This window comes from Leptopilina heterotoma, unplaced genomic scaffold, assembly GCF_015476425.1.
Source record: "Leptopilina heterotoma isolate Lh14 unplaced genomic scaffold, ASM1547642v1 Lhet_123, whole genome shotgun sequence".
In the NCBI taxonomy this organism is placed as follows: Eukaryota; Metazoa; Arthropoda; class Insecta; order Hymenoptera; family Figitidae; genus Leptopilina; species Leptopilina heterotoma.
In genome coordinates, this window is record NW_025110842.1 from 4,663,480 (window position 1) to 4,688,266 (window position 24,787).

General features: G+C 24.5%; 1 protein-coding gene across 1 annotated transcript in view; it reads right to left on the reverse strand.

Moving 5' to 3' along the window:
- Nucleotides 1–397: 397 nt before the first annotated feature.
- LOC122512559 overlaps nucleotides 398–24,787 on the reverse strand; it is a 31,379-nt gene continuing 6,989 nt past the window's right edge. The window contains exons 3-9 of the mRNA XM_043628459.1: nucleotides 23,249–23,359; nucleotides 16,175–21,327; nucleotides 13,380–13,523; nucleotides 11,011–11,675; nucleotides 6,165–6,536; nucleotides 5,285–5,499; nucleotides 398–680 (exon numbers count right to left, since the gene is read on the reverse strand). Of these exons, the coding sequence (XP_043484394.1) occupies nucleotides 474–680; nucleotides 5,285–5,499; nucleotides 6,165–6,536; nucleotides 11,011–11,675; nucleotides 13,380–13,523; nucleotides 16,175–21,327; nucleotides 23,249–23,359 (6,867 nt within the window). The 3' untranslated portion in view covers nucleotides 398–473. The remainder of the gene's footprint in view (nucleotides 681–5,284; nucleotides 5,500–6,164; nucleotides 6,537–11,010; nucleotides 11,676–13,379; nucleotides 13,524–16,174; nucleotides 21,328–23,248; nucleotides 23,360–24,787) is intronic.

Below are 24,787 nucleotides of genomic sequence, written 5' to 3' on the forward strand. Positions count from 1 at the left end.
TTTAATTCTCCCTTTTTTTCCCCAAATGGCAAAAATTGTCAATTTCTTTTTGTTCTGCCATTTGGCAAGAATTTCGAGAGAGATTCATTTTTAATTATTTTAATTTTGTTAACTATTAATTGTATTTTAATTTCGAGTGTTTTTTTTATGCTTCTTAAATTTGTTTTTTAAAAAATTGCTTTATGTAAAACTTACATAAATTTTGCTTCTTTATCTACCTTTACTTCTCCTTCTTATTATTTCTTACTTCTTCTTCTTCTTCTTATCTTTATACTTCTGCTTTTTATTTTCCTCCTTTTTTTCTTCTCCTTATTTTTCTACTTCTGCTTTTTATTTTCCTCCTTTTTTTCTTCTCCTTATTTTTCTACTTCTACTTTTTATTCTCCTTCTTTTTTTCTACTTCTTCTTTTCCCTCTTTTTCCACTTTTTATTTTTTTGTTCTTTCTTTCCTCTTCCTCTTCTTCTTTTTTTTCTTAACTATTTTTATTATTACGACTGCGTAAAATGGAAGAAGCGTCCGATAGTGAATACGTTCCGGGCTCGAAAACTGGTGGATATTCAAGGCCAGGATAATCAGGCGGCGGTGAAGTTGGAGGCGGAATATAAGGCAGTGTCGGTGGCGATGTGAAATTCCTCGAATTCGTCGAACGTTTTTGACATCCAGGATGACCCGTTGGACACTAAAAGGATTAACACATTTTTTTTCATTACTCATTTTATTATAAACGAAAAATTTTTTATAAACGAAAATTCTAATTTCCTAACTTTTTAAATCTTAAGGTGAAAGAAGTTAATTTTCTTTTTAAATGTTTTCCATTTGAAAATTAATAAACTGAAAATCCTTGAATTCTTGTTAAGTATTTAAATCAAAGAATTTGAAAATAATTAAATTTTTAATGAAGAATTCAATTTGTTTTCAATAAAATTGTAATAAAATTCTTTAGTCAATTTATTAAAAATAAAAATCTTCGTAAAAAAAATTCAATTATTTTTATATAAATAATAAAATTCTTTTCAGAATTCCACTTATTTTCAATTTTCCCTTTTAATTGATTTCTTCGAAAATTTCAATTATTTTTCAAAATGATAATTGAATTTTTCACAGGAGTTCAATTATTCAAAAAAACCTTTTAATAAAATTCAATTCAAGAATTCAATTATTTTTAAAAATAGATTAAATTTTCGCTGAAATTGAATTATTTAAAAACTTTAAATACAATTTTAATTGAATTCCAGGGAAAATTAAATTTTTCTTTTAACTTTTTTTTTAAATTCATCGAAAGAATTCAATGATCCTATCAATAAATAGAATTTTTTTCGCAAAAATTCAATTACTTGTAGAAATAATATATTTTTTCACATGGATTCAATTATTTAAAAAAGTTTTAATAAAATTCTATTCAAGAATTCAATTATTTTCGCAGAAATAATTAAATTGTCAATTTACTGAAAATAATTGAATTCTTATAAAGTATTTATAAAAAAAATTTGAAAATAATTGAATTAATTTCAAGAATTATATAAATATTTTTTTCAATAATTGAAATCTTTTGAGAAAATTTATGTAAATTGTATTGAAAAAAATTTATTTCTTGGCAAGATTTTTATTAAAATTTTTTACAATAATTAAATTCTTTTGAAGAATTTATTTCAATTTTCTTGAAAATAATGGATTTTTTAAAAGTAATTTTTACTAAAAATTTTGAAAGTATAATTGAATTTTATCAAGAATTTAATTATTTTTAATAATTGTAATACATTTTTATTTTTAAAAAGTCAATTTATTAAAAATAAAAATCTTCGTAAAAAATTCAATTATTTTTATATAAATAATAAAATTCTTATCAGGATTTCACTTATTTTCAATTCCATTTCTTATTGATTTCTTCGAAAATTCCAATTATTTTTAAAAATATCTTTTAAAAATTCTCCGAGAAAATTCAATAGAGGGCTCAGATCGAAGAACCGACGCTTCGCAATGTTCTGTGCGTTTACAAGCGTCGGTTCTTCGATCCGAGCCCTCAATTATTTTAAAGAAATAATTGAATTTTTCACAGGAATTCAATTATTTAAATAACTTTTACTAAAATTCAATTCAAGAATTCAATTATTTTTAAAAATAACGAAATTTTCGTTGGAATTCAATTATTTTTAATACAATTTTAATAAAATTCTTCTCAAAAATTCACTTATTTTTAAAAATTTTGCAAAAATTCAATTATTTGTAGAAATAATAAATTTTTTAGCAGGGATTCAATTATTTAAAAAAGTTTTAATAAAATTCTATTCAAGAATTCAATTATTTTCATAAATATGTAATTAAATTGTCGATTTACTGAAAATCATTTAATTCTTGTAAAGTATTTGTAAAAAAAAATTTGAAAATAATTGAATTCATTTCAAAAATTTTATCAACATTTTTTTTGAAGAATATTGAATTCTTTCGAGAAAATGTAATTAAAAACTTATTAAAAATAATTTAATTCTTGGCATGATTTTAATTAGAATTCTTTAAAATAATTGAATTGTTTTGAAGAATTTATTTCAATTTTCTTGAAAATAATAAAGTTTTCTTTAGTAATTTTTAATGAAAATTTTGAAAGTATAATTGAATTTTATCAAGAATTCCATTATTTTTAATAATTGTAATAAAATTCTTTTCTAAAAGTAAATTTATAAATAATAAAAATCTTCGTAAAAATTAAATTCTTTTTTTTATAAACAATAAAATTCTTATCAGGATTTCACTTATTTTCAATTCCATTTTTAATTGATTTATTCGAAAATTTCAATTAATTTAAAAAATCTTTTAAAAATTCTCCGAGAAAATTCAATTATTTTAAAGAAATAATTAAATTTTTCACAGGAGTTCAATTGAGGGGCTGGATGCTATAATGTGTTACGCGCCATTCACTTAACATGGCGCGTAACACATTATAGCATCCAGCCCCTCAATTATTAAAAAAACTTTTACTAAAATCCAATTCAAGAATTCAATTATTTTTAAAAATAATGAAATTTTCGCTCTAATTCAATTACTTTTAATACAATTTTTATTGAATTCCAGGAAAAATTTCTGTATTTTTAAACACTTTTTTTCAATTCTTCGTATGAATTTAATAATATCAATAAATATTAAATTTTTCACAGGAATTCAAATCTTTTAAATACAATTTTAATAAAATTCTTCTCAAAAATTCACTTATGTATTTTTAAAAATTTTGCAAAAATTCAATTATTTGTAGAAATAATAAATTTTTTCGCAGGAATTCAATTATTTAAAAAAATTTAATAAAATTCTATTCAAGAATTCAATTATTTTCAGAAATAATTAAATTGTCGATATACTGAAAATAATTGAATTCTTGTAAAGTATTTATAAAAAAAATTTGAAGATAATTGAATTCATTTCAAGAATGTTATCAACAATTTTTTTAATAATTGAATTCTTTCGAGAAAATGTAATTAAAATTTTATTGTAAATAATTGAATGGTAAATTTTTAGCAAATTTTTTTTTAAATTCTTTAAAATAAATGAATTGTTTTAAAGAATTTATTTCAATTTTTTTTGAAAATAATAAAGTTTTTTTTCAATAATTCGACGCCTCCCGTTCATATAATGCTTATTGAAAAACAAATGCAAGATCATTCTTATTCAGTTTTTAGTGCAAGACAATTCTTATTCGATTTTCCGTGCAATAAAATGCTTATTCAAAATTCTATGCTAAAAAGTACAATCTGAAATTAGCTTTCACTATGAGTTTTATAAAATTTTCAATTGAATATAATTTTTAATTACAATTGCTTAAACAATATTTCTTAATACGTAAGAGATAATCAAGTATTAAATTTTCTAATAACAATAGAAACGCACTGAAATTCTCAGATATTTAATTGCAATTTAATATTAAAAAGATGATTTAGGGTTACATTTATTGTTCTGTCAGTGGCAATAATTTTGAATAAGCATTTTATTGCACGGAAAATCGAATAAGAATTGTCTTGCACTAAAAACTGAATAAGAATGATCTTGCATTTGTTTTTCAATAAGCATTATATGAACGGGAGGCGTCGAATTATTAATGGAAATTTTGAAAATAATTAAATTTTAAGAAGAATTTATTTTAAATTTTTTAAATAACCGTGTTTTTTCTTTTTTGCGATTAACGATTTTCCTATGAAATTATATTAAAATTATTCATAGAAAATTAAATTCTTTTAAACAATTTTATTAGAGTTTTTGTAAATATTTACATTTTTTTTTTTTTTTGAAAAATTTCATTAAATTTCATAAAAATAATGTATAATTTTTGAAAATAATTTCAATTAAAAATTTCGAAAATAATTAAAATTTACAAAGAATTTTATTAAACAATAAGAATTTATTATTTTGAGAACAATTGAATTGTTTAGAAAAATTTTATTACAATTTTTGAAAATATTCGAATCTTTTAGAGAAATTTTATTAAAATTATCTTGAATATGAATTTTTTTCTAGAAATTCTATTAAAATTGTATCTGAAAATAAGTGAATTTCGCAGAAGAATTTTATTTGTATTTACAAAAAAAAAATTGAATTCTTGCCAAGAATTTTACAAAATTTATAAAAATAATTAAATTGTTTCCAAGAATTTTACAATCAATTTTGTTGCAAAAAATAATTGAATTTTTTATTCAAAATCTTAAAAATAATTAAATTTAAATAATATTTTTAAAAATAATTGTATTCTTTAGAGAGGTTTTATTAAAATTGTATTGAAAATAATTGAATTTCTCCGAAACATTTTATTATTTATGCAAAAATAATTGAATTTCTTTTGTAGAATTTTATTATTTATGAAAATATTTTAATTTTTGTGAAGAATTTTCTTATTTATGCGAAAATAATTGAATTATTTCTGAGTTTTTTGCAATTCATAAAAATAATTGAATTCTTTCGGAGTATTTTACAGTTCATAAAAATAATTGAATTGTTTCGAAGAACTTTATCTGAATTTTTGAAAATAATTGAATTTTTTGGAAGAATTTTATTAAAAATCTTTGAAAATAATGATTTTTTTTAAAAAGAATTTCATCTAAATTGTTGAAAATAATTGAAGTTATATTAAAATTCTTGAAAATAATCGAATTTAATTAATAGTTTTAAAAAATAATTCTATTCTTTCGAGAAATTTTATTCAAATTGTAGCGAAAATAATTGAATTGCTCTAAAGAAAAATTCGAATAAAATTCTAAATAAATTACGAGATTTAAAAAGAATAAGAACTGAATAATTTTCTCCTACCTTTGGTCCATGGGAAGCTGGAGTGTCGGGACTCCAATCGCTAACTGAACTTACGGAACTGTAACTCTGACTTAGAGTTTGTGACTGACTTGCACTTCCGGAACTCAAAGACTGACTTATTCCTGAATCGCCGGGACTTTGACTTCCCGATCGCTTTGTCTTCGGTTGCGTTGATGATTTATCGCGAAACAATGCCCGATGAAGTCGAGGAGATCCTACAGAAAAAAATGAATTTTATTAAATTTTTTTTATGAAAATAATAATTGAGTTCTTTCGGAGGAATTATAAAATTATTTCAAAAATAATTAATTGAATTCTTCCGAAGAATTTTAATAAAATTATTCTGAAAATAATTGAATTCGTGTCAAGAAAATTCTATTTATTTTATTTTATATGCAGAAATAATTGAATTTGGTTGAGAAATCTTTTTTTTTTAAAGTAATTAAAATAATTTAATTTCTACAAACAATTTAATTATTTTTTTATGAAAATTATTGAATTCTTGCGAAGAATTTTAGTGAAATTAATAAATTATCGAAAATAATTGAATTCTTGCGAAGAATTTTAGTGAAATTAATAAATTATCGAAAATAATTGAATTCTTGCGAAGAATTTTAGTAAAATTAATAAATTATCGCAAATAATTGAATTCTTGCGAAGAATTTTAGTAAAATTAATAAATTATCGAAAATAATTGAATTCTTGCGAAGAATTTTAGTAAAATTAATAAATTATCGAAAATAATTGATTTCTTTCGTAGAATACAATAAATATTTTTTTTTACGAATTAAATTATTTTTAAATGAAATATATAAATAAATTTATGAGTTAAATTCGTAAAAGGGAAAAAATAGAATTTAGTTTTAAAAAAACAACGAACCAAGAAGTGTTTTCTGCGTCTCCTTTGGAATTTCCAAGGCACTTGGCTTCTGGGGACTCTTATTACTGAAGAAATTCTTCAATTTATTTTTCTTCTGCACATCCTCGGATTTATCGAGATGCATCTCAAAGGCCGCCCTCATTCCCTCCTGCTCGAAGGGCGTATTAAGAATCGGTGGCGGTTGATATTGACCGACGTGTTTCAATTTATTTTTCTCAAATTTATTCATTTTCTTCTCCTGATGATGATGATGATTCTTGTCGCGTCGACAGTCCGCCAAATTGAAACTTCCATTTCGACTCACAGTTGGTTTTTGCACTTTGAACGTGTCCGTCGAATGTGACGCTAAATCGCCACTCGATCCAGAGTAAACTGTCAAAAACGGAAAAGAAATAGAAAAATTTAGAAGAAAAGAAGAAAAATTGAGAAAATGAAAATTATGCTTCAGCCCTTAGAGGGTTGCCACAAAAATTTAATTTTGTTTTTCCATGACTTTTCCCTGATTTCCTAATAAAGTTTTTCCTTCGAAAACGAATTTTTTCAAAGGAATTCAACTAAAATTTTGTATTGGAAATATTTCAATTCTCATAAAGAATTTAGTCAAAAATTTTCCCCAAAAATAATTTAATTTTAGTGGAAAATTTTATCGAATTTTTATGAAGAATTGAATTTAGTTTTTAAAATAAATGAATTTCTGCGAAGAATTTAATCAAAAATTTTCCCCAAAATAATTGAATTGAAAAATTTTATCGAATCTAAAGAATATTCTGCGATTCACTATAAAAATTAATTAATTAAAAAAAATTATTAAACATTAATTAATACTCAAAAAAAATGTTCTATTACATTTATTTACGAATTTCCTTAATTGAAAACTTATTTAAAAACGCCAAATTCTTCCTAAAATTAATTTTTTTTAATAATTTTTGCAAAAGTTCTTCTTTAAGAATTTTTAAATCTATTTGTGTAAAATTCAATTTTACGTAAAATTTCAATTATTCGGAAATTCTTCAATTAAATATAAATTAGAAAATAAAAACTTGAAATAATTTTTAAAAATTTCGATTAAGCTTTTTGAGAAAAAATTATTTACACAGAATTTTTAATTAAAGGGAGAAAAATTCAGATTTTCAAAGATTTTAATTTGAAACGTTTTACAAAATTCAATTATTTCTAAAAATTGCAATTATTAATAACTTCTACAAAATTCAATTATTATCTGAAACTTTGACTTCAATTTTAAATTTAAATTTAATTCAATTTTAAATCAATTTTTATTAGAAAAACCTACAAGAATTCAATTATTTAAATAGAAATAAAATGCAAATAAATAATTTATTAAATAATTGAATGTTTCTTGAAATTTAATTCTTATACATAATTTTATCAACAAAAATTTTCAAGTAAATTGAATTCTTTCGACGAATTTTAATAAAATTTTGAAAAATATTTACAATTTTTCGAGAAATTCGATTAAAATTGTATTAAAAATAAATAAAATAATTGAAATTCTGCAATGAGTTTTATTATTTATGAAAATAATTGAATTTATTTCGAAGAATTTTATGCAAGAATTTATTTGTTGAAAATAATTTAATTTCAGTAAAGAATTCAAATACTTTTCATAAACAATTGAATTCCTGCGAAGAATTTTATTAATTTTTAAAAATAATTGAATTTCTATGAAGAATTAAATTCAGTTTTCAAAATAAATGAATTTCTGCAAAAAATTGAATTATCTTTTGAAAATAATTGAATTCCACCGAAGAAAATAAATAATTGAAATTTTTCGAAGAATAAAATTTATTTTTGAAAATAATTCAAATTCTCAGCAAAATTTAATTGAAATTTTCGAAAATAATTGAATTTTTTCGAAGAATTCAATTAAAATTGTATTGAAAATATTTCAATTTTCATAAAGAATTTAATCAACAATTTTTCCCAAAAATAATTGAATTTTAGTGGAAAATTTTATCGAATTTTTAAAAATAATTGAATTTCTATGAAGAATTAAATTCAGTTTTTAAAATAAATGAATTTCTGCAAATAATTGAATTATCTTTTGAAAATAATTGAATTCCAGCGAAGAAAATAAATAATTGAAATTTGTCGAAGAATAAAATTTATTTTTAAAAATAATTGAAATTCTCAGCAAAATTTAATTGAAATTTTCGAAAATAATTGAATTTTTTCGAAGAATTCAATTAAAATTGTATTGAAAATATTTCAATTTTCATAAAGAATTTAATCAACAATTTTTCCCAAAAATAATTGAATTTCTATGAAGAATTGAATTCAGTTTTCAAAATAAATGAATTTCTGCGAAGAATTGAATTATCTTTTGAAAATAATTGAATTCCAGCGAAAAAAATAAATAATTAAAATTCTTAGAAGAATAAAATAAATGTTTGAAAATAATTGAATTCCTCATCAAAATTTAATTGAAATTTTCGAAAATAATTGAATTTTTTCGAGGAATTCAACTAAAATTTTACTGAAAATATTTTTATTCTCATAAAGAATTTAGTCAAAAGTTTCCCCAAAATAATTGAATTTTAGTGTAAAATTTTATCGAATTTTAAAAAATAATTGAATTCGTGTGAAGAAATCTATTTTCTTTAGAAAATAATTCAATTCCAACGAGGAATTCAATTTAGTTTTGAAAATAATTGGATTTTTTCGAGAAATTTAATGAGAATTATATTAAAAATATTACAATTTTAAAAAAAAATTCAATTATATTCTAAAGTAATAAAATTCTTCGCAAAAACTCAATTATATTCAAAATTTGTGTAAATTGCAGAAATTCAGTTATTTTCAAAAAATCATTAAAATCCTTAAACAGAATTTCAATTATTTTTAAAATTAGTAAAATTCAATTATTTTTAAAAAAAATTAATAAAATCCTTAAACAGAATTTCAATTATTTTTAAAATTTAGTAAAATTCAATTATTTTCAAATATTACTAAATCCTTAACAGAAATTCAATTATTCTCAAAAGTAATAAAATTTTTCGCAGGTATTCAATTATTTTCAAAAATTAGTAAAATTCTTAACAGAATTCAATTATTTTTAAAAATTAATAGATTTCTTCACAAGAACTCAATTATTTTCACAAATTTTAAATAAAATTCTAATCAAGAATTTAATTACTTTTCAAAATTAGTAAAAATTTTCACAAAAATTCAATTATTTTCAAAAATTTTTTTAAATTATTAGCAGAAATTCAATTATTTTTAAAATAAGTAAAATTCAATTATTTTCAAATATTAATAAAATTCTTCACAGAAATTCAATTATTTTTTAAAATTAATAGATTTCTTCACAGGAATTCAATTATTTTCAAAAATTTTTAATAAAATTCTACTCAAGAATTTAATTACTTTTGAAAATTAGTAAAAATTTATACAGAAATTCAATTATTTTCAAAAATTATTAAAAATCATTAGCAGAAATTCAATTATTTTCGCAAAATTAATAAAATCCTTAACAGAATTTCAATTATTTTTAATGTTAGTAAAATTCAATTATTTTCAAAAACATTAATAAAATCCTTAATAGAAATTTAATTTTACAAAATTATTAAAATTATTAGCAGGAATTCAATTATTTTTAAAAATTAGTAAAATTTTTAATAGAAATTCAATTATTTTTAAAATTAGTAAAATTCAATTATTTTCAAAAATTAATAAAATCCTTAACAGAAATTCAATTATTTTCAAAAGTAATAAAATTCTTGGCAGAAATTCAATTATATTCAAAATTTATTTTTAATATCTCCTCAAAATTTCAATTATGTTTAAAAATATCAAAATTCTTCTGCAAAATTCAATTACTTTTAAACATTTTTAGAAAATATCTGTTCAAAATTTTCAAAATCTTTGTGAATAATAAAATTCTTTTCTAAAATTCAATTATTTGCAAAGAATTTTAATAAAATTCTTGTCAAAATTTCAATTATCTTTAGAAATAATAAAATTCATCCTAGGAATTCAACTATTTTCAAAAGTAATAAAATACTTCTCAGAAATTCAATTGTTTTCAAATTTTTTTTTAAATTTCTCGTCAAAATTTTATTTATCTTGATAAATAATAAAATTCATCCTGGAAATTTAATTATTTTCAAAAGTTCTGATAAAATTCTTTACAAAATTCAATTATCTTCAAAAGTAAGAAAATTCTTCACAGAAATTCAATTATTTTCAAAATTTTTTTTCCAATTCTCCTAAAAATTTCAATTATCTTTGTAAATATCAACATTCTTCTGCAAAATTCAATTACTAATGTTTTATAACAATTTTTGATAAATTGTTTAATTTCAAAATGGTTTGAATTTGAATCTTTTGAAGAATTTTAATTCCTATGAAAAAATAATAATTAAATATTTATTTAAAAAACAAGTTTTTGATGTTTTCGAAAAATTTGAAAGAAATTTGTAAATAAATGCAACAGAATATTTTTTTCACTCAAACTTTTTCCTTTAAATTAAAAAAAAAATTTTAATATTTCATTCGCATTTTACTAAAAAAAATCTTGAAAAAGTCGATTAAAGGCATTTTTTCACAAAAAAATTCGAAAAAAGTCACGTTTCCTTAGAAAAGTCGAAAAAAAGTCGAAAAAGTCGCACAATTCGAGCCCTGAATTTTTTTGATTTTAGAAAGGAAAAATTCATTTTTTGATTTTGATTTGAATTTCTCTTAATTTTGGGCGAAAATTATTTTCTATTTTTGGCAAAAATGCATTTTTCTATTAGAAAAGAAAAAAAATAAGTTTCTATTTTCAATTAATTTAATTTCTCTTCAGGCGATAATTAATTTTTCTTTTTAGAAAAGAAAATAAACTCACCATCATTTTTGGCGATTCTTCGCGAACAAAAATCCATGGAATTATTTCTCTCGACGCGAAATTCATTGCCAATAAATTCGCAACCATAATTTGCGGGATTAATTTGTCCGTGTGCGCCGGTTCTATTTTGCTGTTGCAGTTGCAGTTGTTGTTGTTGTTGTTGTTGCTCCAGTCTACTGTCATAATACGGATCCTCCGGCGATTTTTTCTTCCGCATACAATTTAGTGTTCTTGGCGTTGAATTTTTACTCTCTGAATCGCGCGTCTTTTCACTCGCTCGACGTTCGAATGTGTGACTCGGCGTTTGCATTCCGTACGAACTGCCGCCACTTGTCGACGATGTTTCGTCGTAATTTTTCGGAAAGCCATAGATAACGCCATTGTTATTTGGAATATCGCGAGCGAAGCGCATTCGCGCGCTCTCTAAATTGTCAAATGTTCGATGTTGAACGTGAACGTGATCGCTGGTTAGTGGCGTAAAACGTGGCGATGGTGTGCCACGATTTTGTTGTTGTTGTTGTTGTTGCTGTTGCTGTTGATGATGATGAAGCTGCTGCTGCTGCTGCTGCTGATGATGATGGTGATCGTCATCCTGACGCGAGAGCATAAATTCCTCGAGAGTTATGAAACCCTGAAGTTCATCGTTTCTTCTCGTTCTTGGAAATCTGATAAAAAAAATTTTTATTTTAATTATTTATAATTACTGGCAATAAAATTCTTCAAAGGAATTCAATTATTTTCAATACAATTATTCACAAATTCGATTGTATTCAATAAATTAAAGAAATTTTTCGAATGAATTCAATTATTTTTTAAAATATTATTTAAATTCAATTCATTCAATTCAAGAGTTTTAATAAGAATTCAATTATTTTCAACAATTGAGAAATGTAATTAAATTTTTATAAACAATTCAATTGTTCTCAAAAGTTTTCAATAGAATTTTTTTGAAAATTTCAATTATTTTCAAAATTTTCAATTAAAAATACTTTAAAAATTACATTTTTTACGACATTTAATAAAATTTGAAAAAAAATCCTTCATTTCCAAGAAAATTGAAATAAATTCTTCAAAAGAATTAAATTATTTATAAGAATTGTAATAAATCTAAAATTAAATAATTTTATAAATATGTTTCAAAAATAATCTAATTTTCTCTGGAATTCCATTAAAATTGTATTTAATATAATTGAATTCCAGGGAAAATTTCATTATTTTTATGAAAATTCTTCGGAAGAATTCAATTATTTCAATAGAATTTTAATAAAATTCAATTAAATTATTTTCAAAATTTTTAAAAAAATTCTTTCAAAACATTCAATTATTTTCAAAAATTCCAATAAAATTCTTCGAAATATGTAATTCAATTATTGTCATAATAATATTTTTTGAATGAATTCATTATTTTTATAAATTTTAGTAAAATTTCTCGGAGGAATTTAATTATTTTCAACACTTAATAAAATTTCTAGAAAAAAATTAATACAATTATTTAAAAAAGAAATATTAATTGAATTCGATTCATTTTAACAATTTTGATAAAATTCTTTCAAAAAATTAATTATTTTTAAATGCCTTAACAAAATTATTCAATAAAATTGAATTATTTTTAAAATTTCCGATGAAAATTATTCAAAAAACTACGTTCTTTTCAAAAAAGACTTTATTTAGAAATTCTTCAAAAAAATTTAATTATTTATGAAAACTAATAAAATTGTTCAAAAGAATTTAATTTTATATCAATATGTAATTCAATTTTAATAAAATTTATATATTGCAAAATAAATACAAAAAATGTAAAAGAAATTCTTGATAAAATTGAATTATTTTCAAAATTTTCAATTAAAATTCTTCAAAATTTAATTTAAAAAAAATGTAATTTAAATACTAAAAAATTAAATTACTTTTAACTAAAATTTTATCAAAAATTTATTTTTAATTCAATTTTTTGAAGGTATATTTTTTAAAATAGTAAAAATAATTGAATTTTTAAATAATTTATTAAAAAATTATTATAATTATTTTTTAAAATAAATATTTTAATATTGTTTTAGCAAAAGGAATTTTCATTAATTTCTATTTTCGAATTTTTGATAATTGCATATTTTTCAATAAAATTTTTGAAAATTCAATTATTTTCCTAAATTTTCAATTAAAATTCTTTAAAATTTTAATTAAAAATATTAATAATTATTAATAATAGTAAAATAATGAAAATTTTTATCTGAAGATTTTTCATTAAATTTTTTGAAAATTCATTTATTTAAATTTTTTGAAATATTGATAAGTGAATCGTTAAAAATTATAATAAAAGAAATAATAATTATTTTTTAATAAGTGTTTAATTATAATTTAGTACAAAAAATTACCTGTCTGAAGTGCGTCGATAATCGCCCATATCTTGACTGCTACTTGGAACATCGTTTGCACTTCGAGAAGCGTTTAAACCATAAAAAGTACTTCCGGCAACAGTCACCGGCAATTCCGGCGAATTGGAAATAGAATCTTGTTTTCTAAAATGCAAAAAATGGGAATTATTTCTAAATTTATTACAATTTTTGAGCAATATAACATAAAATTATTATTTATAAAGATAATTGAAATATTGCCATGAATTTTATTAAAATTGCATTTCGGCGAAGAATTTTGCTATTTATAAAAATAATTGAAAAGTTGACGAGAATTTTTTTTAAATTGTTGAAAATAGTTGAATTACGGTAAGAATTTTAATAAATTTTTAAAAATATTTGAATTCCTGCGAAAAATTTTATTAATTTTTGTGAAATAATCTATTAAGATTTGAAAAAAAATGAATTTCACTAATTTTTGCAAATAATTGAATTTCTGTTAAGAATTTTACTAATTTTTGAAAATAATTGAATTTCTGTTAAGAATTGTACTAAATTTTCAAAATTATTGAATTCCTGCGAGAAATTTTATTAATTTTTGAAAATAATTGAATTTTTGTGAAATATTTGAATATAATTGAATTTTACCAAATTTTAAAAATAATTGAATTTCAATTAAGAATTTTACTGTAATTTTTGAAAATAATTGAATTTCTGCTAATAATTTTAATAATTTTTGAAAATAATTGAATTTTTATTAAGGATTTTATTAAAATTCTTTGCAAATAATTGAATTTCAAAGAATTTTAATATTCACAAAGATAAATTGAAATTTTAAACAGATTTTTCTTATAATGTTTAAAAGTAATTGAATTTTGCAGAAGAATTTTGATATTTATAAACATAATTAAAATTTTGAGGAGAATTGAAAAACAATTTTTTGAATATAATTGAATTCCTGCGAAGAATTTTATTACTTTTGAAAATAATTAAAATTTTGACAAGAATTTTATTAAAAATTTTTTTAAATAATTGAATTTCTGTTAAGAATTTTACTAATTTTTGAAAATAATTGAATTTCTGCTAATAATTTTAATAATTTTTGAAAATAATTTAATTTCTTTTAAGAATTTCATTAATTTTTGAAAATAATTGAATTTTACTAATTTTAAAAATAATTAAAATTCAGTTTAAGGATTTTATTAATGTTTTTGAAAATAATTGAATTTGACTAATTTTAAAAATAATTGAAATTCTGTTTAAGGATTTTAATAATTTTTTGAAAATAATTGAATTTCTGCTAATAATTTTTAATAATTTTTGAAAATAATTGAATTTCTGTTAAGAATTTTACTAATTTTTAAAAATAATTGTATTTTACTAAATTTAAAAAATAATTGAAATTCTGTTAAAGATTTTATTAATTTTTCAAAATAATTGAATTTCTGATAATAATTTTTAATAATTTTTGAAAATAATTGTATTCCTGTGAAAATTTTTACTAATTTTGAAAAGTAATTAAATTCTTGAGTAATATTATATTAATATTATTAATATTATTTCTTGAGAATATTATTAAAATTTTTGAAAATAATTGTATTCTGTTAAGAATTTTACTAATTTTTGAAAATATTTGAATTCCTGCGAGAAATTTTTATTAATTTTTGAAAGTAATTGAATGTTTGTCAAGTATTTGAATATAATTGAATTTTACTAATTTTAAAAATAACTGAATTTCTTTGAAGAATTTGACTAATTTTTGAAAATAATTGAATTTCTGTAAAAATTTTTACTAATTTTGAAAAGTAATTAAATTCTTGAGTAGAATTTTATTTAAAATTTTTGAAAATAATTGAATTCCTGTGAAGAAATCTATTAATTTTTGAAAATAATTGAATTCTTTTAAGAATTTTACAAATTTTTTGAAAATATTTGAATTCTTGCTATAAATTTTATTAATTTTTTGAAAGTAATTTGAATTTTTGTGATAAAATTTATTAATATTTAAAAATAATTGAATTTTACTAATTTTAAAAATAATTGAATTTCTGTTAAGAATTTTACTAATTTTTGAAAATAATTGAATTTTTGTGAAATATTTGAATATAATTGAATTTTACTAATTTTGAAAAGTAATTAAATTCTTGAGTAGAATTTTATTTAAAATTTTCCAAAATAATTGAATTCTGTTAAGAATTTTACTAATTTTTGAAAATAATTAAATTTCTGTGAAGAATTTTACAACTTTTGAAAATAATTAAATTTCTGCACATCAATTTCTGCTTCAAAGTTCAAATTTGTTTTAATGTTTTTAACTAAAATTCTTCTATACACCCATTATTTTTAATAAAACTAGTGTAATATATATTAAAATAAAAAATTTAACTAATTTTTGATAAATTTTAGCTTTTAAATTTTTTTTAAATCATTTTTTTAAAGTTCTTTTTATATTTCTAATAAAATTCATTTGAAATTGAAATTTTCCAAAATTTTAAATCAAAATCTTTTGAAGTTCATCTATTTATGAAAATTGTTTTATTTATGAATTTATTTATGAAAATTTTTTTAAAATTGAATTATATTTTGAAATATTTTTGTAAAATTAGATTTTAAGAATAAACTTTAGAAAAGAAAAATTTTCCAGGATTTCGATCAAAATTCCCTGACTTTTCCAGGTTTATAAAATTCCCTTTCAATTCCAGAGTTTTCAGGAATGCGTTGCAATCCAAATGGTAATGTCCCAAGATCTATTTTTACTGTAAAAAAAAGTAAAATCTATTTTAAACCTTTGCTTTTTCAGACAAAAAAAATCTCACCTAGGCGTCGAGCTCGGCAATACACGTCGATAACTCCTAAACTGCGCCGTCGGTACCGGAACATTTTGACTCTTCCCAAGAAATTTCAAATACTTTCTATCCAAACTCGCTCCAGTTGGTAAATTCTGCTCCTTTTTTCCACTCTTTTTCAACGAACCAAACACCTTTCCACTCTCGGAATTCGGTAATTTACTATTTCTGCTACAACTCTCGCCATCGCTCTCGTCAGTCTCACTGAACAAACCACTCGATCTATCGGCGACGTCGGCGCCCACTGTCGTCTTACTGACGGCGTCGAGCCAAGTGAGCAGCGAGTCGTCCGTGTCGGCAGCGAAATAGAACACAGTCCCCGTGTGATAGACCTTGAAGGCGTGCTTCCTCGACTTGACCTCCGACGCTTGCGACGCGGTGAAACCCGCCAGGGCAATGAGACAATCGGCCTTTGGACTTTCCTGGGTCTTGAAGCGGAACAGTGAGGAGCCTTTGAGGACGAACCAGGCTTTTGCCCAGGCGCCACCTGCGCCTCGCGATCTGTAGATTAACCAGCCTTCGAGGTCGTTGGGCGTGAGTTCCTTCGCGGAGATGTTCCTCCTCTTCGCCAGGGCCATGTTTCGCTTTCTTGAGGTTTTCGGTGACGTGAGGGTCTTTGAGGTGTTGAATCCGATGCTTCTTGCCACCATCATCGCTCGGTTCACTACTCCCCGATCTTTTTCGAGGGTTCGCGGTTTTTCCTGCTGACGCGAACATCCCGCACCGTCTGTTGAGTCTAGTAGTGCGTTTTCCATTCGGAGTTGACTCTCGATCGGGGTTCTTAGATTTTGGCTTCTTCCTTCGCTTCTTCCTTCGTTTCTGGAATCGTTTCTCGAATCGGTTCTTCCTTCGTTTCTGGATTCGGTTCTTCCTTCGTTTCTAGATTCGTTCCACGATTCATTCCTTGCTTCGTATCTCGATTCGTTTCTACCATCGAACCTCGATTCGCTTCTACCATCGAACCTCGATTCAGAGAACCTCGCGTCCAGTGTCCTCGAATCCCTCGGAAAATTCCTCGCCTCACCCGAAAATCTCGAATCATAAATCCTCGAGTCCAAAGTTCTCGAATCGAAACGAGAATCAGACAATCGCGATTCATTTGACATTCTCGAGTCCAAAGTTCGCGATTCGCCCAAAATTCTCGACTCCAATTGTCGCGATTCACCCAAAATTCTCAAATCCCTGGAATCCCTGGAATCGAAATTCCTCGATGACGATTCATTCGACAGTCTCGATGACGATTCATCGGACGTTCGCGAGTCCAAAGTCCTCGAAGCTGACTCATCGGATATTCGCGAATCAAAAATTCGCGAAGCCGAATCATTCGATGTTCTCGAGTCCAAAGTCGATATTCTTGAATCGTTAAAGCGCTCGGTGGTGCTCGTCATCTTCTCCTCTTGCGAATCGTAAATCTGCGAATAACCATAAGCGTCGAGGGTGGAATTTTTAAAATCGAAATTCACCGGCAATTCGTCGATGAATTCAAAGGATTTTTCGCCGAGATTTAACGCAGTCTGCTCGATGAATTCCGTCGAGTCTCCTGGCATTGAGTTGCAGATCGAGTTTGGATTTTTCAAACTTTTGTCACTTCTCGACGAGTTTTTCGAGTTGTCGATCGAAATTCTTGAGTTTTCGAATGAATTTGACGAATTTCCACTTGAATTCATCGAACCAGCGGTGGAATTTAACGATTTTAGGGATTTCTCCTCGAAATCGGTAGATTTATTGGGGAAATCGGTCGATTTATTGGAGAAATCGGTCAATTTATTGGAGAAATCGGTCGATTTATTGGAGAAATCGGTAAATGTTTCGGAAAACTTTGCGTCCTCTGTGTGTAGATCCTTTCGCGGTCTTTCGGGAACTTTCGGCTTTGAAAAATATTTTCTAGGCGGCGGTTCCGGTGGACAGAGTCTCGGCTTTACTTCCGGTCGTTTTCTGTCTCTCTCGACGTCTAGTTTCGTTTTTTCCCTTCTCTCCGTTTTCTCTTCGTTTTTCTCCATTTTCTCCCTTCTTTCTCTATTTTTCTCCAATTTTTCTTCATTTCTCTCCGAATTCGCTTCGTTTTTCGAGAATTTCTCTTCACTTTTCGCTCTTCTTTCTTCACTTCTCTCGAAATTTGGTTCGTTTCTGGGGAATTTTTCTTCCTTCGCTCTTCTTTCTTCAGTTCTCTCGAAATTTGCTTCGTTTCTAGGGAATTTTTCTTCCTTCGCTCTGTTTTCTTCGATTTTTTCGAAATTTGATTCGTTTCTGGGGAATTTTTCTTCCTTCGCTCTTTTTTCTTCGATTTTTTCGAAATTTGGTTCGTTTCTAGGGAATTTTTCTTCCTTCGCTCTTCTTTCTTCACTTCTCTCGAAATTTACTTCGTTTCTCAAGAATTTTTCTTCCTTCGCTCTTCTTTCTTCACTTCTCTCGAAATTTACTTCATTTCTAGGGAATTTTTCTTCCTTCGCTCTTCTTTCTTCACTTCTCTCGAAATTTGTTTCGTTTCTAGGGAATTTTTCTTCCTTCGCTCTTTTTTCTTCGATTTTTTCGAAACTTGGTTCGTTTCTCGAGAATTTTTCCTCTTTCGCTCTTCTTTCTTCATTTCTCTCAAAATTTAGTTCGTTTCTCAAGAATTTCTCTTCTTTCGCTCTTCTTTCTTCATTTTTCGAGAATTTCTCTTCTTTCGCACCGTTTTTCTCAGCGTTGGAGAATTTTCCCTCTTTCGCTCTTTTTTCTTCGATTTTTTCGAATTTTGGTTCGTTTCTGGGGAATTTTTCTTCCTTCGCTCTTCTTTCTTCACTTCTCTCGAAATTTGGTTCGTTTCTAGGGAATTTTTCTTCTTTCGCTCTTCTTTCTTCACTTCTCTCGAAATTTGCTTCATTTCTAGGGAATTTTTCTTCCTTCGCTCTTCTTTCTTCACTTTTTTCGAAATTTGATTCGTTTCTGGAGAATTTTTCTTCTTTCGTTCGTCTTTCTTCGTTTCTCTCAATTTTATCTTCTTTCACTCTTCTTTCTTCACTTTTAGCCACTTTTTCTTCTTTCACTCTTTTTTCCTCATTTTTAACCACTTTTCCTTCACTTTTCACCATTTTTTCTTCGTTCACTCGTTTTTCTTCGCTTTTAGCCACTTTTTCGTCAATTTTCATCACTTTTTCTTCACTTTTCACTCTTTTTTCTTCACTTTTCACCATTTTTTCTTCATTCACTCTTTCTTCTTCGTTGTTCGCCCATTTTTCTCTCCTTTTCTCTAGTTTCTCGTCTTTTTTCTCCATTTTTCCGATTCGTTTCTCTTGTTCGTAATTTCTGCTAATTCTTCCCCCTCTTTTCTCTTCTTCTTCACTTTTCTCCATTATTCCTCTTCTTTTCCTCCAATTTTCTTCATTTCTCTCTATTTCTTCGTCTTTCGCTCTTCTTTCTTCATTTCTCCCCCAATTTTCCTCTTCGTCTCTTCTTTCTTCGCTTTTTCCCAGTTTTTCTTCACTTATCCTTCTTTCTTCACTTATCTGTCTTTCTTCACCTTTCCTTCTTTCTTCACCTTTCTCCAGTTTTTCCTCATTTTGCTCCATTTTTCCCATTCTTTTCACTTGTTTTTCTTCAAAATTCTCAATTTTTCCTTCTTTTTCCTGTTTTTCTTCGCTTTTCCCCCATTTTTCTTCTTTTACTCTCTTTTCTTCATTCTTCCCCCTTTTTTCTTCGTTCTTCCCCCAGTTTTCTTCTTTTACTCTTTCTTCTTCGTTTTTCGCCCATTTTTCCTCGTTCCTCGCCCATTTTTCTTCTTTCGCTCTTTTTTCCTCGTTCCTCGACCATTTTTCTTCTGTCGCTCTTTTTTCCTCGTTCCTCGCCCATTTCTCCCCTTTTATTCTCTTTTCTTCGTTCGTTCCCCATTTTTCTTCGTTCCTCTCCCAATTTTCCTCGTATTTCTCGTATTTCTCCAATTTTTCCCCCTCCTTTCTCTTTCTTCGCTCCTTTCTCTCTCTATTCTCCTTCTCCTCGCTCTTCTCTCGTTTCTCCTCATTTTTCTCTCTTTTCTCCCTTTTTTCCCTCTCCTGCCTTCTTTCCCTCTCGTCGCCTTCGATTATTTTTCCCCCCTCGTCACAAAACACTCTCTCGCTCAATAAACCGCGAGGCGACTTTTTCGCCGGAACTTTAGGCGGTGAATATTTTTCCTCTATCGAAAGGATTTTTTCCCTTTTTTCGCTCCTCTCGCTCCTCTCGCTTTTTTCGCCTCTCTCGCAATAAATCTTCTCGTTCGATCGAATCAAATGCTTCTCGAAATTATTAATTTTCTGCACAACACTGCCAATGACAATTTTCACCTCCGACGAATCGGGAAATTGTAAATTCTTCTTGTTCTCAATTAAAAAATCATAAGCTGGCGTACTGTGACATTTTTCCAATTCGCCACGACTTGATTTCTTCTCTAAAGGCACTTTACTATCACAATCTGCAACAATTGTCGTCTCCCTGTCGTTGGGAATTTTTTCCTCGTCGTTCGAGAATACGGAAGAATTTCTACTTTTCAAAGTTCGCTGCTGTTCGATTCCGAGACAAGTTTGTGGTCTCGATTGTACTTGATTCAAACCGTGAGCGCAAGATGCGGCCTTGTCCCTAAGTTGAAAAGTCGAATTGTGCTCCTGCTTCAATTCTCGCCAGAAACGCTCGATGTCGATGCTGTGCTTTGTCGTTGGACTCGCGCCCGTTATTGTCGCGCGTCTCTGAACTGTGTTGCGAGGCTTGGCCAAATAGAGACGAACCGATGAGGGGGATTCGATTTCGGAATCGGAATCGTTGCTGCTGTCGGTTGTTATTGTGTCGAGCATCATGTCGACGGTGTCGATCATTGTGGGCACATCTTGATGATGATGAAGGGAATTTTCTTTGGGAGTGTGCTTTGGAAGGGGCATTTGAAAATCGGGGATTGTTAATAATTCGGGACGTGGCGATGGAAGATTGTGATGCCAACGTGATGCGTAGGGAGTTTTTTTATTGCTTGGTAGACGATATGGTTTTATGTAAATTTGACCGTAGACTTTTGTGTGACGAGGTCGACGTTTTAAGGTGAGGAGAACTTCCGCTGGACTCTCGCGAAATAATTCCAGTACGTTTTTACGCTCCCAACCTACGACCGTTTGATAATTGACCTGAAATAAAGAAATTTTTGATAATTTATTTTAAATTAATAAATTTTTTCTATTTTTGGCAGAAAATTAATTTTCTGACAAAAAATTAATTTTTAACAATCAATTAATTTTCTGACAAAATATTAATTTTCTGACAAAATATTAATTTTCTGACAAAAAATTAATTTTTAACAATCAATTAATTTTTGCCAAAAAATTAATTGTTGACAAAAAATTAATTTTTATCAGAAAATTAATTTTTTCTAGAAAATTAATTTTTGCCAAAAAAATTAATTTTTGAGAGAAAATTAATTTTTGGCAGAAAACTAATTTTTTTCAGAAAATTAAATTCCAGGGCTCGGATCGTCTTTAAGACTCAAAAAAAAGTCGCTTTAGTCGCATAAATTTACAATAAAAGTCACGAAAAGTCACAAAAAATTTCACGAAAAAGTCGGAAAAAAGTCGCATGAAATTTTAGAGAAAAAAACGACAAAAAGAAACACGAAATTGTCAAAATTGTAAAAAAATCACATTTCTCGACAACAGATACATTAATATCAAACAATCCGGAATAAAATTTTTAGAAATTTAATAAAATTCATAGCAAAATTTTAATTAGGTATTTTTAACATTTTTTTTTCTAAAATTCTCTATAAAATGTCAATTATTTTTATAAATAATAAAATTCTTCTTCGAAATTCAATTATTTAACAAAAATTTTAATAAAATTCTTGTCAAAATTTCAATTATCTTCATAAATAATAAAATTCATCCTGGAAATTTAATTATCTTCAAAAGTTCTAAGAAAATTCTTTGCAAAATTCAATTATCTTGAAAAGTAAGAAAATTCTTCACAAAAACTAAATTATTTTCAAAATTTTTTTTTAAAATTCTCCTCAAAATTTCAATTATCTTTGTAAATATCAACATTCTTCTGCAAAATTCAATTACTTACGAATGATTTATAAATTTCTTCCGAATAATTCAATTATTTGCATAAAAAATAATTGAAAGATTTTTTTTTCTAAAGTCTTATAATATAAAAAAATGATTTTATCACTCGGTCATCTTTAATAATTATAAAACATGAAGACATCGATTGCTCCGAGTCGAAGACTCGGAGTGATCGATTTCTTCATGTTTTATAACAATTTTTTATAAGTTGTTTAATTTCAAAAAGATTTGAATTTGAATCGTTTGAAGAATTTTAATTCCTATGGAAAAATAATAATTAAATATTTATTTAAAAAACAAGTTATTGATGTTTTCGAAAAATTTGAAAGAAATTTGTAAATAAATGTAACAGAACATTTTTTTGACTCAAACTTTTTCATTTAAATTTAAAAAAAGTTTTTCAATTTCATTCGCATTTTACTAAAACAAATCTTGAAAAGTCGATTAAAGGCATTTTTTCACAAAATAGTCTAAAAAAGTCACGTTTCCTTAGAAAAGTCGAAAAAATTCGAAAAAGTCGCACAATCCGAGCCCTGAATTTTTTGTTTTTAGAAAAGAAAAATTCATTTTTTATTTCAATTATTCATTTTATAATTTCTCTTAACTTTTGACGAAAATTATTTCCTATTTTCCCTATTATTTTCTATTTTTGGCAAAAATGAATTTTTTTATTAGAAAAGAAAAAAAAAGGTTTTATATTTCAATTAATTTAATTTCTCTTCAGGAGAAAATTAATTTTTCTTTTTAGAAAAGAAAAATGAATTTGTTTTTAGAAAAGAAATTATGAATTTTTTAGAAAAGAAAAATGAATTTTTGACGAAAATGAATTTGTTTTTAGAAAAGAAACAATGAATTTTTTGCAAAAATAAATTTTTGTTTTCTTGAAAAGAAAAACTTATTTTAGAAAAAAATTTATTTTTAATACTATTTTCGTTTATTAATTTAATTAATTTTTATTGGCAGGTTTAAGTAATTATTTTTAATTCACCTGAACAATTTCGTCGCCCTCTTCCATTTTTCCACATTGATGAGCAGCCGATCCGAATTTAATCTCGGCAATTTGATGAGCTCCATGAAATGACGGGAGAATACAAAAACCCTGTGAAGAGAAAGTTTAAATGTAACTGAACAAAGAAATAAAGCGCCGCGACTGAAGTTTCTTTCTTTTTTTTATCAAAAACGGAAATTGCAATCACGCGACGCAAACTTCCATATTGTCAGAGTTTTTCGAAAATAAAAGTTTTAAAATTATTAATCTCAAATTTTATTCATTAATCATTATTATTACTTATTTCTTAATTTTATTTATTATTACTCATTATTTAATTTTAATTATTATTATTAATTATTAATCAAGTTTTTTTGAAAATTTAAATAACAATTAAAATTTAAAAACATTTTAATATAAAACTTTTAAAAATTAAGATTATTTATAAATTTTAAAAAAATGTTCTTGGAAAGAATTCAATTATTTTTAATTCTTTTTTAAATTTAAATTAAATTCTTCAAACAATATCAGATATTTTAATTCAAATAATTTAAATTATTTTAAAAAAAAATACAATTTAAAAAAAATTTTAATATTTTCAAAAGTTGTAATAAAAATTTTCTCAAGAATTCAATTCTATTCGTAAATAAAAAAATTTTTCTAATCATTTAAATAAAATTCTTCAAAAGAATTCAATTCTTTTTTGAAATTCCAATGAAAAATCATTTAAAAAATTCAATTATTTTGAAATCAACTTCTTTTAAATTATTCAAAGAATTTAATTATATACGAAAATATTGAATATTGAAAAAATATTGAACTAATTTCAAAATTCAATTATATCCAAATTAATTGAAAAATTATTGAAATAATTTTTAAAATTTAATTAATTTCAAAAAATAATTAAAAATAATTGAATTCTTGCCAAGAATTTAAAAGAAATTTTTAAAAATAATTGAATTCCTTCGAATAATTTGATTATTTGTGAAAATAATTCAATTCTTTTTGCAGAATTTTATTATTTCATGTAAATAATTGAATTCCTGGCCAAGAACTTTAAATAAATTTTTAAAAATAATTGTATTCCTTCGAAAAATTTGATTATTTATAAAAATAATTAAATTCTTGACAAGAAATGAAAATAATTGAATTCTTGCCAAGAAATTTTTTAAAATAATTGAATTCTTTCAAAAAATTTGATAATTTATAAAAATAATTGAATTCCTTCGAAAAATTTGATTATTTTTAAAAAGAATTGAATTCTTGCCAAAAACTTTTAAAGATATTTTTAAAAATAATTGAATTCCTTCGAAAAATTTGGTTATTTATGAAAATAATTGAATTCTTGGCAACGATTTTGTAGAAATTTTTTTAAAAAATTGTATTTTTTCGAAAAATTCGATTATTTTTGAAAATAATTGAAATCCTTCGAAAAATTCGATTATTTATGGAAATAATTGAATTCCTTCGAATAATTTTATTATTTATGAAAATAATTGAATTCTTGCCAAGAACTTTGTAGAAATTTTTAAAAAATAA